Source organism: Terrapene carolina, unplaced genomic scaffold (assembly GCF_002925995.2).
Source record: "Terrapene carolina triunguis isolate 2854851 unplaced genomic scaffold, T_m_triunguis-2.0 Scaffold56, whole genome shotgun sequence".
In the NCBI taxonomy this organism is placed as follows: Eukaryota; Metazoa; Chordata; order Testudines; family Emydidae; genus Terrapene; species Terrapene triunguis.
The window spans coordinates 935,682-952,620 of NW_020664407.1; the positions used below are offsets into that span (position 1 = coordinate 935,682).

Sequence of the window (16,939 nt, forward strand, 5' to 3'; positions counted from 1 at the left end):
GCTTGTTCTTGGCCGAAAAATGAAGTAAACTGGGAAAAATTGGTGACATTTCCTTTGGCTTTGGTGGAGTTGTCAGAGCACAGTAAAAAGGGTGTTTGTCACACTTAATTGTTTTTCAAACACTTCTTTGCTATTCATGTTCCCAGGGGCAGCTCCAGGCACCAGCGCACCAAGCGCATGTCTGGGGCGGCAAGCCGCGGCGGGCAGCCTGCTGGTTGCCATGAGGGCGGCAGTCAGGCTGCCTTCGGCGGCATGCCTGCGGGAGGTCCGCTGGTCCCGTGGTTTCGGCAGCAGTTCGGCGGCGGGTACACAGAAGGCGTGGGACCGGCGGACCTCCCGCAGGCATGCCACCGAAAGCCGCCTGACTGCCGTGCTTGGGGTGGCAAAATACATAGAGCCGCCCCTGCATGTACCTCAGATAGCAGACCTTCAAATATAGGGTAGGTTGTGCCTGGGCCTTGCTATAAGGAAAGCTGCACAGGTGTGCTGAGGAGGGAACAAACTGCACCATCCAAAGATGGTACATCATGTCTGCTCCCCCTACATCTGGGTTCCTCAGTGTGGGATCCTGCCTCTAGAAGCACAGTCTCTCCCAGAGCTCCTTCTGGGAGAGTAAAGCAGTGTGCTACCCCCAAATCCAGCCTGTTGGTTAAATTCCACAGTCTAGCCCACAGTATTCTCAAGCATTGATTTGAATGGGTAATGGTGTGGTCAGCGAAATAACTCAGGTTGTATGCTGGAAAATGGCCTGATCCTGCAAGGTGCTGAGTGTTACTGGGAATTGAAGGTATTTTGCAGGACCAGGGCCATACTGTATATATTTGTCTGTGACATCAATTTTTTTTTGCTTGTTTGTACTTTTACCTCTTTACTGGAATATAAAAAAGAAAGTGAAATTTGATGGGGGGAGGACCCTCCCTTAATGGAACATTATGACTAGGAATTTACACCCATGACAGCCGAGAAATGCAAAGTTATGCTTTCTGCAGCAACTGTAACTTGGCTACGTTGGGCATAAATATGAAAGCATAAATTTAACAGCATATTCACTAATACAGAATACTACCGTATGTGCAAATGGATCAAACTACAGTTGCAAATTTGAATTTCATGTCTGTTGTGGGTGTAAATTTCCAACCATAACAGTGGATTGGTGTAGCTTCAGCACTGAATGTATTGAGAAAGGGTTATCTGTTACAGGCGTGAGAATATTATGTCACATTAAAACCCTATGCAGTTTATGTACATTTCTCCAAAATACAGGCAATGCAGGACTATTAAAGCTGTGGCCGCAATAATGCTGATAGTTTTCATTTATTTATTTTCTGGCTAGAACAGAGATGACAGTAAAACACAGTTGGCTTTTTTAATAGTTTGACTGTTGTGGAATTGCTAACCCAGTTTTTGGTGCATTAAAATCGTATTTGTGTCACAGCTGTTAAAATACAAGTTAAGCTTTTTTCCCACTTTTTCAATTTACAGTTCATTGTGACTCTTTCGTGGTGTCATTTTGTCTCCGCAGGAGCTAAGAGAGAGAATTTTAGTGAAACACCGTATCAAAAAGTTCCTCCCCTGTTCCCCTCAGCATGCTGCAGTTTGATCACTGTATTTGGAAAAACATATAATACTAATGCGAAATATTTGTGAAAAGCATTGGGCAAAAACTGTGCAGTGCTACCAGCTTTTTAGAGTTTTAAGCTAGGATGAAATATTGGTTATTGGTACTGATGTGTCATCTTCACTCCTAGCACTAACCCTTCTTTGTTCTCAGACAGCATTTTCCCCAAGGACAGGAAGGTACCATATGCAGGTCTTTCTCTTTTGCAAGTAAAGTAGTATCTTGTGAGGCTTCTCTTTTATATGACTGGAGGAAATCTTGGTTCAGTTTAGTTGGCGGATCCTGCTCTGTTCGAACAAGCAGAGAGTACCCTTGTGATCAGCACATGATTCCCGTAGCCTGAATCCATCACCAGGTTTCTCCTGCAGATCTGGTGACGTTAGAGGCTCTAAGGACTTGCATTTGGTACTTAGTCGCCAAGGTGGTTAGGTATATCTGATATACCTAATAAGTATAGGTAGATATACTTTACAGGTTGACAGAGCAGGATGCCCAGTTCCCCATTTCATATGACAGTAAGTACCATGCACGTGGCTGCAGTGTTAAGATGCATTTTGTTTATTTTTTATTAGAGGGCAGCCAGAAAATGATTTATGGTTTATTGTTGTTCTTGATCTCTAACTGTAAACATGTATCATTGGGCATAGATCCTCAAAAGCGTCTATTGTATTTAATAATTCAATGCTCACCCTTAAATACTTTCCAATTTTGCCTGGTTAATTACATAATGTTTTCTCAGGTATTTGCAGTATTCCTTGGAAATACCTTGTGGATAATGTAGTCATGTATCTAGTTTTATCTAGTTTTCTGAGACTACTGAAAAGTGTGTAAGGTACATGTGCTGTAATATTTGAAAATGGAGGTGTGTAGAGATAATCTAAAATAGCACAACTATAAAGGTCATTATATAGAAAAATGTCGACTGGGGAAAGGAAATAGCATAGAGTTTGCAGCAGACATGCCGAACCCGCAAAAAAAATGCAGAAATTGGGCTTATTTTTGGCTTCATTGGCTTGTGAGTTGCTTGCTGGCTAGTTTTTCCTTGTAGCTTGTTGCTTGTTGCTTCTTTTTTTTTATCAGCTCCTGGCAGGCAGGGGCAAGCAGGGGCAAGGGGGTGAGAGAGTCGGCCCACCACAGTCCCAGATTGCACACCAGGGTGATCTAGTCACATAGGGTGTTGGGGTTCTTAGGGATTAGCTTGTTTTGGCCTTGTTTTGAAATGGGATTAGCTTGTTTTTTGGCTTATTGTGAAAGTCGAGGTGCTTATTTACTACATGAAAGTTGGCAACTGTGGTTTGCAGTGCATCGCCAGAGCTGTATAGTAATTCTGAAAAATGTCTGACCATGTTCTGCAAATGGTTCTACAGTTTCTCAGGCCTCTCAAGTTACTCTCAAATCTTAAAAACAAAAAAAGTTCATATGTGGGGTATGTGGCAGGGCCTAGTACTTATCTGTGTCCTGGGACTGTCAGGAAGGAACTGCATCAAGAAACCCTGGCATTTAAAACTGGGAGGCAAGGGTTAGCAAGCAGGGCTTAGCTTAGAAGCTACTGGAGCCCATTAGCTTCTGAGGAAACCTGCCTGGAGTATATCGAGGGAGGAGGAAGAGGCAATCAAGAGTCAAACAGCAGTGTCGAGGGGTTTGCAGATAAAACCACTGAGACAACTGTCAATTTCTATTAAACCTTGAGGAAAGGGAGTTTGGGACTATTGTTTGCCTTGAACCTGAAAACGGAAGGAACATTGGGTTTAGGAAAAGCTCTGAAGAGAACTTTCTTTGGTTGGAATTTCCTTCTTGGTTTTATTAGCTGAAGGAACACTTGCCCCCACAAGCTGTGCAGCGTACTACAATTTTATTTCTTTTTGGATTAGAAAAAAGCATATTTTTCTTGTAAGTTATGAACATTGAAGTACTCAGTTATAAATGTTACAGAGGGGCAAATTAGTCTGGATACAAGAACCTCCTCACCTCTAACCCTTTGCTCATCTTTTGAAGTGTGGAAAAGTTTGGTAAAGGACTTCCCACATCGCTGTGTGGAAGTAGAGAAAGAACTGACAGGGATTTGAAGGGGATTTCAATGCAAACAGTCCCCTCTGTGAGCAATTGTCAGGCTAAGCTGTAACCCTAATAACGCGAGATTTGTAGAAGCGAGGATTGTGTGAGGCGAGTGGGAAAGAACTGTGTGAGAAGTTGTTGCAACCTTGAGTTAGATGAGTATGGAATGTAGACTATAGTTTAAATTGGTGAGAAAAATAAGATATCAGGATGACCTATGTAAAAACAAAATGCAGCTGTTGCACATTATTGTTTGTAACAAAAAGTATAAATGCTTGCTGTAATTGTTTGTCTGAAGAGAGACCTGTTTAGCTCTCTCCCTCCATGCAATTGCTAGAGATAATAAAGTATCTGACTTGCTGCACCCAACCAAAGGAGTGAGAACTCTGTTTTTCTCCGACACCTGTCTCTAGGGTGACAGAGGAGGTTCCAGCATTTCCCCCTTGTGACCTTTTCCCTAGGATCCTCTGCTTATGTTGTTGCCTTTTTGCAAGAGGAAGAATGGCTCCCCTCTAGCATTTTCAAGAGGTGTGAGGCTCATTTGCGTTTCTCGCCTGGGTCTTGAAGGACTGGGGGGGAGGTAAAAGGGAAAACAGGTTAGATGGCCTCCTCTCATGTATTTGGGGAGTAAAGGAAACCACCCGTTTGCCAGCCAGTTCAGGGTTTTGTGCTAAGTCACACACAAAAAAACCACAGTCTCATAAAATAACAAGGATTTGAGATTCTGTGGTATCTCAGTTAATGAACCTGCACATCTGGATGCAACAGGGCCTATGGATGCTATTGGGAATTGCTGGGCGCTCAGCACTTTTGAAATTCAGGTCACTTACTTAGGTGTCTAAATATGGATTTAAGAGCCTAATTTTAGGTTCCCAGTTAAAAAATCTAGGACTGTCCTTTTATATGTCCACCATTTGTGGGTGGGGATAGTGTCCTACCATCTAGTTTTACAACTATTTAACCAACTGCACTTTTGAACTAGGTAGTCCACATTTGGAACCAAATTGGGCACTGACTTCATACCTATCCAGTGCCATTGACTGCAGTCAGGTGGCAAAGAGTGACAAGAATATAAGACTATTGCCTTTTATCTTTGAACAAACATACTGGAGTTTTCTATATTGTAAGCCTGAGTAAAAGAATACCTTTTACCAAAATATTAAGGAGCATTGAGGTATCTGTTAACTATTTGATAGTGTTTAAACTATATTTGTCTGTTTGGAGATAAAAGGCTAATACTCTTTCCAGCTCTGTTTAAAAAAATAATAATACATTTGTTAGTCTAAGGCAATAATTTCATGGTTTGATTAATTCTCCAAGGATACATTTAGGATACATTTAGTTTTCCTGGAGAGTTGGTAATGCAGATCCTGTAAATGTTTATGTCCATGAGTAGCTTTACTATGTACATAGTCTCATTGAGTTCAGCGGCATTACTCACATGAGTAAGGTTACTCTCAAGTGTTTTTGAAGGATCTGGCCTTATAAGTCTGAGTTTAGCTGGGAATAGTAGTGCTCCATATTAATAGTCCAATCCTGCTTCCACTGAAATCAACAGCAAAAGACTTGAGCATGATTTGGGGGTGCTCAGCACCTTTCAGATTCAGGGCATTAATGAACAGCATTTATATGTATTTTTTGCAGTATCACTGTTTAACATCATACTTCTAAGCATGAAATACATAGCTACCATCTGGATTAGCTGCAGATTGTGTTCGTATTTATTCCAGGCAAGTCTCCTGCTTGTCTCAAAATAAAGGACCTGATACAGAGTTGTGACTTCGATGCATTTTGGATTAGTCCTTAAATACCTTGAAATTAGTTCAATAAGTTGCTACGGTTCTTTGGTAGTGGAGAATGTAATGTAATGTAACTTGCGGGGTGAGAGGGAAATATATTAAAACAGGAGTCCTATCACATTGGTATCTTTAACAACATAATGTTCGTTAACTTTGTATTAACACAGTAAGTCTAGGGTGTCTCCAACATCCACAGCTCTGGCTGTGGTGTAAGAGGTGTATTCCTTTTATTCATTTAGAGTTGGTATTGTCTCAAGAGCTCCTGTATGATGGCTTTATTGTGTGGAGTTTTGAAATTGGTATACAGGAGATGAATTTGTTTGGCAAGTTTATTCATGTAACAAGTTGGATAATCATTTGTGATTCACAGTTTGATTCACGGGGGTTATTAATTTAAAACTTGCACTATATTTCTTATCAGATATTCATTGAAAGGTTTACACTGTACGTAACAGGATTTGTATAAATCTGGGCACTGTAAATTTGTCCTACTAACAGGTTTATTGCTCTATCAGGTATTCACTTAGGATTTCACTGTTCTATCATAAAACATTCCCAATCATAGAATACATTTTTTATTGAGATAATGTACTGTACGGACCAATGCCTACATATGAATTGTTGAATTTGTATAAACAAAATAAGAAAAGCAATTTACCCTTGTAGTACGCAAAGATCCTGTATATATGTAAGATGCAACGTTTTAGTGGGAAGGCAGGAAATAAGACGCTTGCCTCCCATCACCTTGTGATGGTAGCCCCCACTGCCCACTTGTTACATTTTCAAACAAACAGCTTTGTGTTTTCTCCCATGTTGCCCAAGATGCTTTAGAAGCACTCCGTGCAAACAGCAGTGAAGCTACCTCATTATCCACCTTTGAATTCATCCTCAAAAATCTCCTTTGCTTGATTCCTACATTAAACTTGACAACAGTTAGTCTGCTAGTATACAGAGACCCCTACCTACCATGCTGACCAATATTGTCTCACTGTTTACTTGCAGTCCTCTATCTGTATCCGTTTGTTGTCTCTTGTCCTGTACTTAGATTGTAAGTCCCTTGGGCAAGGACTGTCTTTTTGTTCTGTGTTTGTACATCACCTAACGCAATGGGATCCTGTCTGTGACTAGGGCTCCTAAGTGCTATGGTAATACAAATAATTAGAAAGTTAAGCAGGAATAGGAGAAGAGAACTACTGCTGTCTGGTTCTGGTTTTTGTTCAAAATAAGGATTGATTTAAAGAAAAAAATCTCATTAAGGGCCAGGTCCAAAGCCTATTGACTTCAGTGGGCTTTGGCTTGGGTCTTAAAAGTCCAGTGCATGTAAACATTGGCCTCATTTTGTTCCTCCCTCTGTGATCTTGAAAATATCAGGGCATGCTCTCCTGACTACTTAGATCATGAGACAGGGTCTTCTAGTCTACAGCAAAGGTGACACATTTACCACTGCATGCTTAGAGAACATATTGTAATGATTATGAAAATATTAATTATCTTAAAAATAGTCTGTATTTTTTTAATCTTAAGGGTTTTATTGTAACTAAAACCAATAGAGAAAATTAACTGATACCCCCATTTTTTGAGTCTAAACATGTTCTTTGCTTTGTCTACAAATAAGAATGCACCAAGAACTGTAAATCAGACTGTTTTAGCATTAAATTAGACATTGCAGAAGATAAACATAAACATTACAGAAGATAAATGAGATAAACATGGTAAAATACACTACATGGAAATGTTATGCATGAATGTGATAAGTATCTTTTGAATATGTGAAAAGAACTGTGTAAATCTTTAAACTGATTCTACCTTGAAAATTACTGTGATGAAATGGCCTCCTCTTATTGAACAGATCTGCTCCATCTATGTGTTTAAAGGTCATAAATGTTGACTAAAGTGACAAAAATAAGTTCTTACTACTCTTAAGTAGGTAGACCTGTTCTTATGTAGTTAGACGTAGCGCTGTTAGACCTGCAGAACCAACACATCTAGGAAAGGGGCAGATGAATTCTATTCCTGCTCACAAGTAATTAGCAGAATTAATGTTTATTCTAACTTCAGAGCCATATTTTATTTTTTGAGTACGCCTGTTCAATCTCATTAAAGATAGGGAAGGGTTGCACAGTGTACCTGCATTGTTTGCCTTACAGAGCCTTGGTTGCTAGTGGTGATGTGCAAGAAGGAATTAAGGTTGAATGAGTTTGCGGAAATGGCAGCTAGAAGAAATATCTTTTTACTTGTGAACTGAGCAAAGGAGGCACTGAGACAATGAACATTGGAACCCCACAATGCCATTTTGAGAGATTAGCTTTTCAGCTTAGAATTGCACTTTAGCTGCTTGACAATTCAGTTTGTGCTTCTAAAAACAGTGCACAAAGTTTTCAAAATTTGAAGGAATTAACTCTATGAAAGCTTAGTTTACATGTTATTACAAGCATAAAATAGAATTTTAAGTATCTCTATCCAAATCAAACATTTATATAGATGTGTATATATAAATATTTTTTATTTTTTAGCCTCTCAGCAAATATCCTCCTGTGATAAATGACATCTCCTTTTGGCTGCCCTCTGAGAAATACTCTGAAAATGACTTCTATGATTTAGTCCGAACCATTGGAGGAGACTTGGTGGAAAAGGTTGTCCTCATTGACGAATTCACGCATCCCAAGTAAGTAAAGCTCTTGAAATATTTCTTCCCCATTGTCAGATGATGATATGTGTTATCTAGAAAAATGTATAAAAACATGCTTGGTTATTACAGTGGCTATACATTTACATTTTCATAGCTCCAAAATGTTTTCTACAGCACTGTTTTCAAAAATGGGTTTTATTTTATAAAAACTTTATTTTCCTTTTAAAGTTTTGTATGAATGTTGAATTTATGCTAAGGAGGGATAGTGCTGGCTGAAAACCAACTTCCCACATAGATCTGCCAGTGTACCACACCCACAACATCCCCATTCTAGTCCTAGACTGTTGAGCCATGACCGCTATTTGTTTGTTTCTTCCCTCCTTCCTTCCTTGTGGTCTGGTCCACACATGTATCCTGAACGTGCATGACAAGAATAGTATTGGGTAATATACGAATATTGTTTATATTTAGTGTGTGGGAGGAGGGAGATTAGATTTTGCTCTCTTTTCTATTAGCCAGCCATGTAACTGGAACAATTCACACTTCCAGGCATCAGAATTCCTTCCTGTTAGAATAGGAGCACAGAAATTATCATACTGGAAAAAAGAGTGGTCCATCTAATATATTCTGTTATCTCTAACAGTGACAAGTGCCCGATGTTGCAGATAAAACTATTTTTGAAATCATCCTTCACACAGTTTAAACTACCTTATGCCCTTTCAAGGAGGGTAAGAGGTAAAATTTTATGAGCTGAAACCATTTTAAAAATTAGGTTTTAAAAATGATTTATTTTCGGTCTTCTTTTGTTCTTGTAGGTTGATGGGGCTGTGAATCTAATTGTGCAATATTATCTCAGGGGTGAAGGGAAATTTCTGACCTAAACCTAGCTGATAATCAGTTTATGCCCTGCATCCTGCAGGCTTTTCCTACCACAATCAGACATTTGACCCCATTGTTCTCTTGAATTTGTTGTACATTGTATGCTGGATGGATCAGTTATTTTTCTGGCCTGGTAGTTATCGTGGTTCAACAGGTGAATAAGTTTTGGTTGGTTGTTGGCATTTTCCTTAAAGTGGGCTTGGCGTTGTATGAAACAGAATTTCATTTATGCAAAAAAACGGATGTGGGACTTGAATTTATGGAGTCATCTACAATCTCTGCATTTCTAGTCCCTAAGCGTTCCTAACATTTAAGTGATGTCTCCTGCTGTGAACAGGATTTTCAATTAATACCTCCAGACTGAAAGTCAAATATCCAGGAGAACAATATAGTCTATGATCAGATAATGAGTGCACCTCACCATAAAGAGAAATAGGATTATTAACTATGGAGACTGTGAAGAACAAGTTTGTTGCAGCCATGCACCTCATTGTCAGTTATCACAAGACAATGTATAGACCTGAAAACTAGGCGCACTGATGTTGCTGAAAATACATTTTAATTGCCAGTCTTCATATCAGTGTTGCTACAATAAAAGAAGCATCAGAAAGTTGTTATGTAAAAATGGGAAAGACCTGTCCAGAACTAGTCTAACTTCCTATATGCTAATTCTATGTTTTTACTCTAGGTACAATGTCTGTTCCATTGACAGTTTTTGTGTTGGTTGCTATCTTCTCAGGATACTGTGATTAAAAATGTGGTATTGCCTTTGTTACTAACCATTCTCTTTGGGCAAAATTCTGAACTCCCATCATGCAGCAGGGGGTGAGCTAAGGTCTCTACAGAGGCTGGGGGATGGAAGAGTCCTCTGTCTCCATGTTGCTCTATGGCTACTAGTGCAGCCTTGAGGCTGCAGTAGTCCCCTCACCCAGCATGTTCCCTCACTTCAGGCACCATGGCCTAGTCGTGGCCCAGCTGTCCTTGTCTCAGGACCTCCCAGCCTATTGCCATCTAGAACTCTTGCATGCTAGAGTGTAGGAGCTTTGATGGTGATGATCTCTGTAGCATGTAAAGGCTAGAGGTTCCTGCATAGGGTCTCCCCTCCTCCCCCCATGTGTGCTGCTCCCACCTTGTCCTTTTTATTTGGATCAGAGCCTTCCACATCCTTTTTCTGCTTGTAAATTATCTGCAGCACATTTCGATTTTTATGAATGTATTTGCAATTCAAAATTACTTGATTAATAGCTTATGTGAACATATTTGTCTATTCAATGGATTGCTTGCAAAACTATTCATTGTGAATATTGTTTTCAGTATTGAGCTATGACTAGTCCCCTCAGTCATATGTTGTTGTTTCTGCTAACTGATTGAACGACTACTTGCATATCCATAATGCAACATGTCTGTGCAAATACTTCATTAATACATATTTCCACAAGTATTTGTGACATTTTCCCTTTTCTCCAACATGCTGGTGAACAAAAATGTTTTCATGCAAATGTTTTCAAAATCAAAAAGGGTTGTGAATACTTAGAATTTTATGGAACGTTCCTGAGTGGACAGCAGTTGGTAAACATTTCCAGATGTTCTGCAGTAACAATGGTGCTATCCACATCCATAAATTCAGTACTTGTTGTATGAGATAATCTATCCAATATTTTTGAAATTCCATCAATAGTTAAATCAGAATGTGGTCCTCCTTTTATGGTCAAGACTTTGCTAATTTCGCAAAAGAAATGGGTTTTCACAGAGGAAAAAAATGTTGTCCAAAAAGCAGGCAAATAGAGGAAAGATGTATGCCTCTCCTAAGTAAGCAAAATTGCTGCCATCCAAAACATTCCAGTAAGAAGAGTATATGAAATTGCTGAGACATTAATATCAGTAATGCATTCATGCAGAGATGATATTCCAGTGAAGATAATGAGAATGCACATGCCTGAAATAATAAAAGAAACATCAATCAATAATGCCCAAACTTCCAACAGAGACCACAAAGTGAAATAAAGTTGACAATATATATATATAATAGAAAATAAGCTGAACTGTCTCATTTTAAAACCAGAAGACATGACATGGGTGAAACAATCAGTTTAGAACAAAAAAAACCTCTCAATTTTATCCTGTATCATTATGGGTAACAATAAGGAAAGGTTGGGAGAACAATACGTAGGAATTCATACTGTTTAAAAGAGATGTCTAAAAGGGGTAGCTCAGTGGTTTGAGCATTGGCCTGCTAAACCCAGGGTTGTGAGTTCAATCCTTGAGGGGCCCATTTAGGGATCTGGGACAAAAATCTGTCTGGGGATTGGTCCTCCTTTGAGCAGGGGGTTGGACTAAATGACCTCCTGAGGTCCCTTCTAACCCTGATATTCTATGATTCTGTTCTAAAACAGAAGTGACTGAATGCTGATCTTTAGAAAATGAGTTGAAGGCTATACCAGCAATGTGTTTTCTCAGACTTAAAAGTTTTAAACTAGTGTTGCTAAATAAACTGCAGAGTGTAGTGGCTCCAGTACAGTGTGGCAGTTTGGAAAGTGCACCAGCATAGCCACCTCTGGAGGATTGCATCTGAACAGGGAAGTCCTCCGGTGACATATAGCCACTGTAGCAGCTCCTAGTACAAGTGATATGTCTTGGGAGGAATGGGTATGGCCAGGACAGCCCATGATTGGTGGAACATCCTATTGGCCTGGCTGATGGCAGGGGTGGATAGGTGGAGAAGAGGCTGGTGGCAGGTTGTGGGCACAGGGGCAGAAGGATCTATACCACTAGAACACACTTCCCTTCAGAACCTAGAATTGAACCCAGAAGTCAGAGTCTCTGTATTTCTCTGGTTAAAGCCACCTTTGCGTGCCCTTTCCTGCCTGAGCAACACATCTCAGCCCAGCCCCTTTGCATACTCCATAACGGTGCAGGACACCATGGAATCATGTGTTCTGAAAAGTTTGTTCAGTCTCTTGTGGATAAATTTTTCCAGTACGGGATCTGGGCCCCAATTTTAAGTTTGACACAAAAATTCTCCCAGTGAGATTAGTAGGAAGGTATGAAATGTAACAGTGCTACTTTCCCCTTTAAGGGCTAGAGGCCGCAGAGCCAGCCCTCCCTAGTTACTAAGTAGACACACCTGAGCAGGGATCAATACCAAGGATCAGAGTCCAGTTCAGGTTTCAGTGTGTGGGTCAAGAGGCGAGGTCCAAATCAAGCCGAGGGCGAAGACGAGGGTTCAAGAACAGAGAGCAGGAATGGTCACGACCCTGTTACATGGAGACTAGATGGATGAGGTAATATCTTTTATTGGACCAACTTCTGTTGGTGAGAGACGTACTTTTGAGCTTACACCGAGCTCTTCTTCAGGTCCTGTTACATGAAAGAAATATATAAAACTGGAAACCAGAAATGAACTTCTCAGTGGTATTTAACAAAGTAAATTTTTAATCAGAACAATTAAAAATACCCTGAAAAGGCAGTATGGGAAAGTATAAGCAGGAAATTTTCTTTTGCTCCCTTTCACATGCAGTGTTAAAAAGACGGCAAGGGAGTAGTGAAGGAAGGTTATTCCTGTCTTTGAATGAATTTCTTGTGTACTTTCTGGAGACAGTTGTACATTTGTAAATGTGTAAATCAGGGATGGGCAAACTACGGCCCATGGGCCACATCCAGCCTGTCAGACCTTTTAATCCGGCCCTCGAGCTCCCGCCGGGGAGCGTGGTTGGGAGCTTTCCCCACTCTGGTGCTCCAGCCGGGGAGCAGGGTCGGGGGCTTGCCTTGCTCTGCTCCGCGTGGCTCCCAGAAGCAGGAGCAGCCAGGGGACTCTGCATGCTGCCCCCACCCCAAGCACCGGCTCTGCAGCTCCCATTGGCCGTGGTTCCCAGCCAGTGGGAGTTGCGGGGGCAGTACCTGCAGATGGGGCAGTGCGCAGAGCGGTGTGGCCCCGCCTCTGGAGGGGGTACGGGCCGCTGTTTCCAGGAGCCGCTTCAAGTAAGCGCCGCCCAGACCCTGCACCCCTGATCGCCCTCCAAACCCTTTGATACCAGCCCGTAGCACTCTTCTGCACTCCAAACCCCTCATCCCCAGCCCCACCCCAGAGTCCGCACACCCAGCCGGAGCCCTCATCCCCCCATGCGCCCCAATCCCCTGCCCCAGCCAGCCCTCCATACAATTTCCATACCGAGATGTGGCCCTCAGGCCAAAAAATTTGCCCACCCCTAGTATAAATACTAAAATAGGAACTACCACCATTTCAAAATGTCCTGGATATAGAATAATCAGATGGCCAGTTATCTTGTCTGATCCTTTCTCCATCCCTCTTTGCCTGCCATATTAATTGATAAAGGGGGCAGATTTGTAGTGGGGTAGGGAGAAGTCAACAGATCCCATCTTCTACCACAGTCTGTCACATTGCTCCCATACCTCCTGATTAGATTGTATAAAAGCCAATGTATGGTACATCTCCTTATTTTCTCTTTTCTTGCCATACTGTGCTTCCTTTCCCCTGCCTCCTCCCCCCCAAAAAATGCAGATCAAGCAATACAAACACAAATACTTTTAGAGCTTGGTTCTTTAACAGGGATATTTTTCTGTTGTGTTTTTGTTTTGCTTCTGCAAGAGGTGAATTACAGTGGAATAACACTGAAACCCTGTTTGCTGGCTAGTATTACACAAATTAAAACACAATTAGTTCAGTCCCTGAACTCCTTGTTCTTCATCCTGAGTACATTACAGTTTGCTGAGGGATTCTCTGAGATTACCTTTAACTGCTGACCTGGCAGAGTCCCAGTTGTAGTTTCTCTGCAAAGATCACCAGAAGAGCAGAGACGGCTTGACAAGAGCTATCAGAGGATAGAGGCCTCCTTTTAATGAGCTGTGTGCTTTAGTGCTCTGGAGCTTTTCATTTCTTTGGTCAAATAAACGGAAGACTAATATTTCTGCATTAAATTAATAATTTATATCAGGGTCTTTTGAAGACTATTGGCTGGCTTCTGGCCCTTTTCATCAACCCCAGTAATCGAGCAAGCCTCTGAAGATTACACAGTGGTTTGTAAAAGCCGGCGAAGGTCCCATTTCTTCTCTCCCTTTCCTCCCACACAAAATAGCACAACTTACTCTCTTCAGTGAATGCGAAGCTCTCTATGTTTCGCTTTTGTCTCATAGCCCTCAAAATGACCAAAAAAAACAAAAAAATGCTAGTAATGAAGATGGTTCCTGGATCACTCATGCATTGGCATTCCACTCTTGGCATGCATACACCAAAGATCAGTGTCTTTTGGCTAGCAGTGTCCTTTCAGGTTGTGTTTGTGTCCTGAGCATCCTTACAGCCCTGTGACTGAGGATGTAAAGGGCAGAGCAGGCCCAACTGCCACTCAGTTCCTTCTCATCACCCATGGCTGCAAAACCGAACTCCTCGGTGTCCGCATCTTCTGTTTTCCTTAGCTGTGAATAATTGTGTGTGTATTAGCATTAGTTAGGTAGTTTATCATTGGCAGATAAATCGACAGCCTTTTGGAAGTTGTTCTTTTTGTATTTTTTCTTCTCTGATCAGAGAAGTTGAAGTCTCCTGGCTTTAAGTATTGCCCCTTTTGTGAGGCAGCAATTCCAGTAAAAGATACAAGCACACAAGGTGATTTTTCTGGTTAGAGGAAGTACATAGCCCTGACAAATGTGATGTAACTTAGCTGGACTTACCTCCTAGTGAAGACAAGCCCTCAGTTTGCTTCGTTTTTTACATATGGGAATATCGTGGATTTGAAATTTCAACTCTGACTCCAACACTATAGGGTATGCATTCTGCTTGCTCTAGAAAAGATTGCAAATTGGGAGGAAAGAGCAGAATGGTGGCAGAGAATAAAATCCATGTGCGGAGAAACAAAGTGAAACTGGTTCACAGAGGAGACAAGATTGAAATCTTTAGACTGTGAGGGTGAGAAGAGAAATCTAATTAAGTAATAAATAACTACAAGTAGGCATTATATATGTCATATACAGGTCACCCACTTTGTGCTAACCTAGAATGTTGGGTTCTATCTCAAATTTATAGAACAGATATCTCTCTAGCTAGAAAATCACTTTTTAAAAAAAATTGAATTGTCCTTGTGTGGGAGGGGAAGCATGGATTTAAATTACAGGGACAATATGCATGAACTTTAAATAGATTTGAGAACCCCCAAATATGTGAAGTTACTAAAACCTCAAACTAGCGAGGCTCATCCATCTACTTCTATCAGTCCAGCGTTAAAACTCAGCCGTAAAATATTCTCCCTGGGTTGAAACTGGATTTACTTCAAAACCATCCCCAGCAATTGGGCTAGCAGTCAAAAGACCAGAAAAGCTGAAATATGCAATATCAATTATCCACCACTTTAAAACTGTCTAAAAGCATATTTACATGATAGATCATAATAGCTATTGTAATAATCTACTGGATTAATATTCATTTTCACATTTGGTACATATAACTATAGTTCATATTTAGATGATAGACTATAGTGGCCCAGAAGGACACACTGAGGTCCACTGGGGACATTATCCAATAAAAAAGGAAGCCTATGATAGTGTAGGTATTGTATGGATTTAAAAATACAGAAATAGAAATTGTCATACCAGAGTATACCAAGACACCATCTGGTCCAATATCCTGTCTATAGAATTGTCCAGTACCAGTTGCTTCAGAGGTGCATGTAAAATCACCATGCTGTCCCAGATTCTGCAGGTCTATGATTCATGGTACAATTTCATTCTGACTCCATACTGGTGTCACCTTGTGTTCTGAAGCTTGAGATTTGACAGACCTTCTAATTTTAGTGCAACTGTAGATACTACTCTTATTTTTAAAATCTTACTAAGCTTATTTGCCTGGAAGATTTTCAGTAGCATGGAGTTTTTGATACACTATGCAAAGTATTTTAATTAGTTTTTTAAAGTTACCTTTTAGTTATCTTTTAGTTAGAGGTTCTTGGGTCACAGCATTACCTTGGACTTGGCAATGCTGAACTGAATCTGAGGATTACTATGTTTTGTGAGATCCTGGAGTACTTAAGTCCTCCCTAGTTTTGAAAACCCTAACTAATTTTGAACTATCTCACTATTCATCCCTACTACTCAGTGCTACCTCTGATACTGTAGTTTTCTGAGTAGATCTGGGAGTAGAAGTACAGACTTGCTGTGTGGAACTTTGGACAAGTTACTTAACATCTTTTTTTTCCCCATCTGCAAAATGAGTATGATAATACCTTAATTAATGTTTGTAAAGTGCTTTAAATACTCACTTGTAATGGTGTTAAGTAAATGCAAAGAATTAGGTTGATAAATTAGTCTCTATATAGCCTCTATTTGGTATTTGCTTAGAAAAAAGTAATTTTTCATCACATCAGTACATTAAAAGGTATAAAATGGACATCTGTTTCTTCTCTCTACATTTACTTCCAGCTTATGCTGGTTGTATATTTTTAAACTGCTTTTTTTATTTTATTTCATTTATTTATTTTTTTGGTGAGCTGTATTCTTTCTATTCAGGTTTTTGGTATAAAAGTATAAATACACAATTTACATTCACCCTCAAAATTACTTAAAATGTAAAAGATGCTTTGCCATGCTTTTACGTGTTATGCCTAATATAAATAATAGAAAGTTATGAACATGGATCAATTGCAAATGGCTAACGCAGACAGTACTGTTAACATTAACATACTGCATTAGAGATACCTAAATTTTAGAGGAGTTTTGATCTTTAGAGAAGTCTTGATCCAAATGCAAGCTTTGCAGCTCAGGCCCATCTCTGTAACATATAGCTCCTAAAGGGTGGTTAGTGCCCTGAATCCCATTAGCCATCTGGAGATGAGGGTGATCAGAACCTTACGGGACTTGGTAATCATTTTCATAGACCGGTAACTTTAAACAAATTCATTGTTAGTATAGAATATCCACCAAGTACAAAACAAACAAGTTGAAAACATTGTGATCTCT

At 40.2% G+C, this 16,939-nt stretch overlaps 1 protein-coding gene across 1 annotated transcript in view; it reads left to right on the top strand.

The window, feature by feature from the left end:
* LOC113407917 (phenylalanine--tRNA ligase, mitochondrial-like) overlaps positions 1-16,939 on the top strand; it is a 301,040-nt gene that overhangs the window by 176,264 nt on the left and 107,837 nt on the right. The window contains exon 6 of the mRNA XM_029913232.1: positions 7,986-8,137. Within this exon, the coding sequence (XP_029769092.1) occupies positions 7,986-8,137 (152 nt within the window). The remainder of the gene's footprint in view (positions 1-7,985; positions 8,138-16,939) is intronic.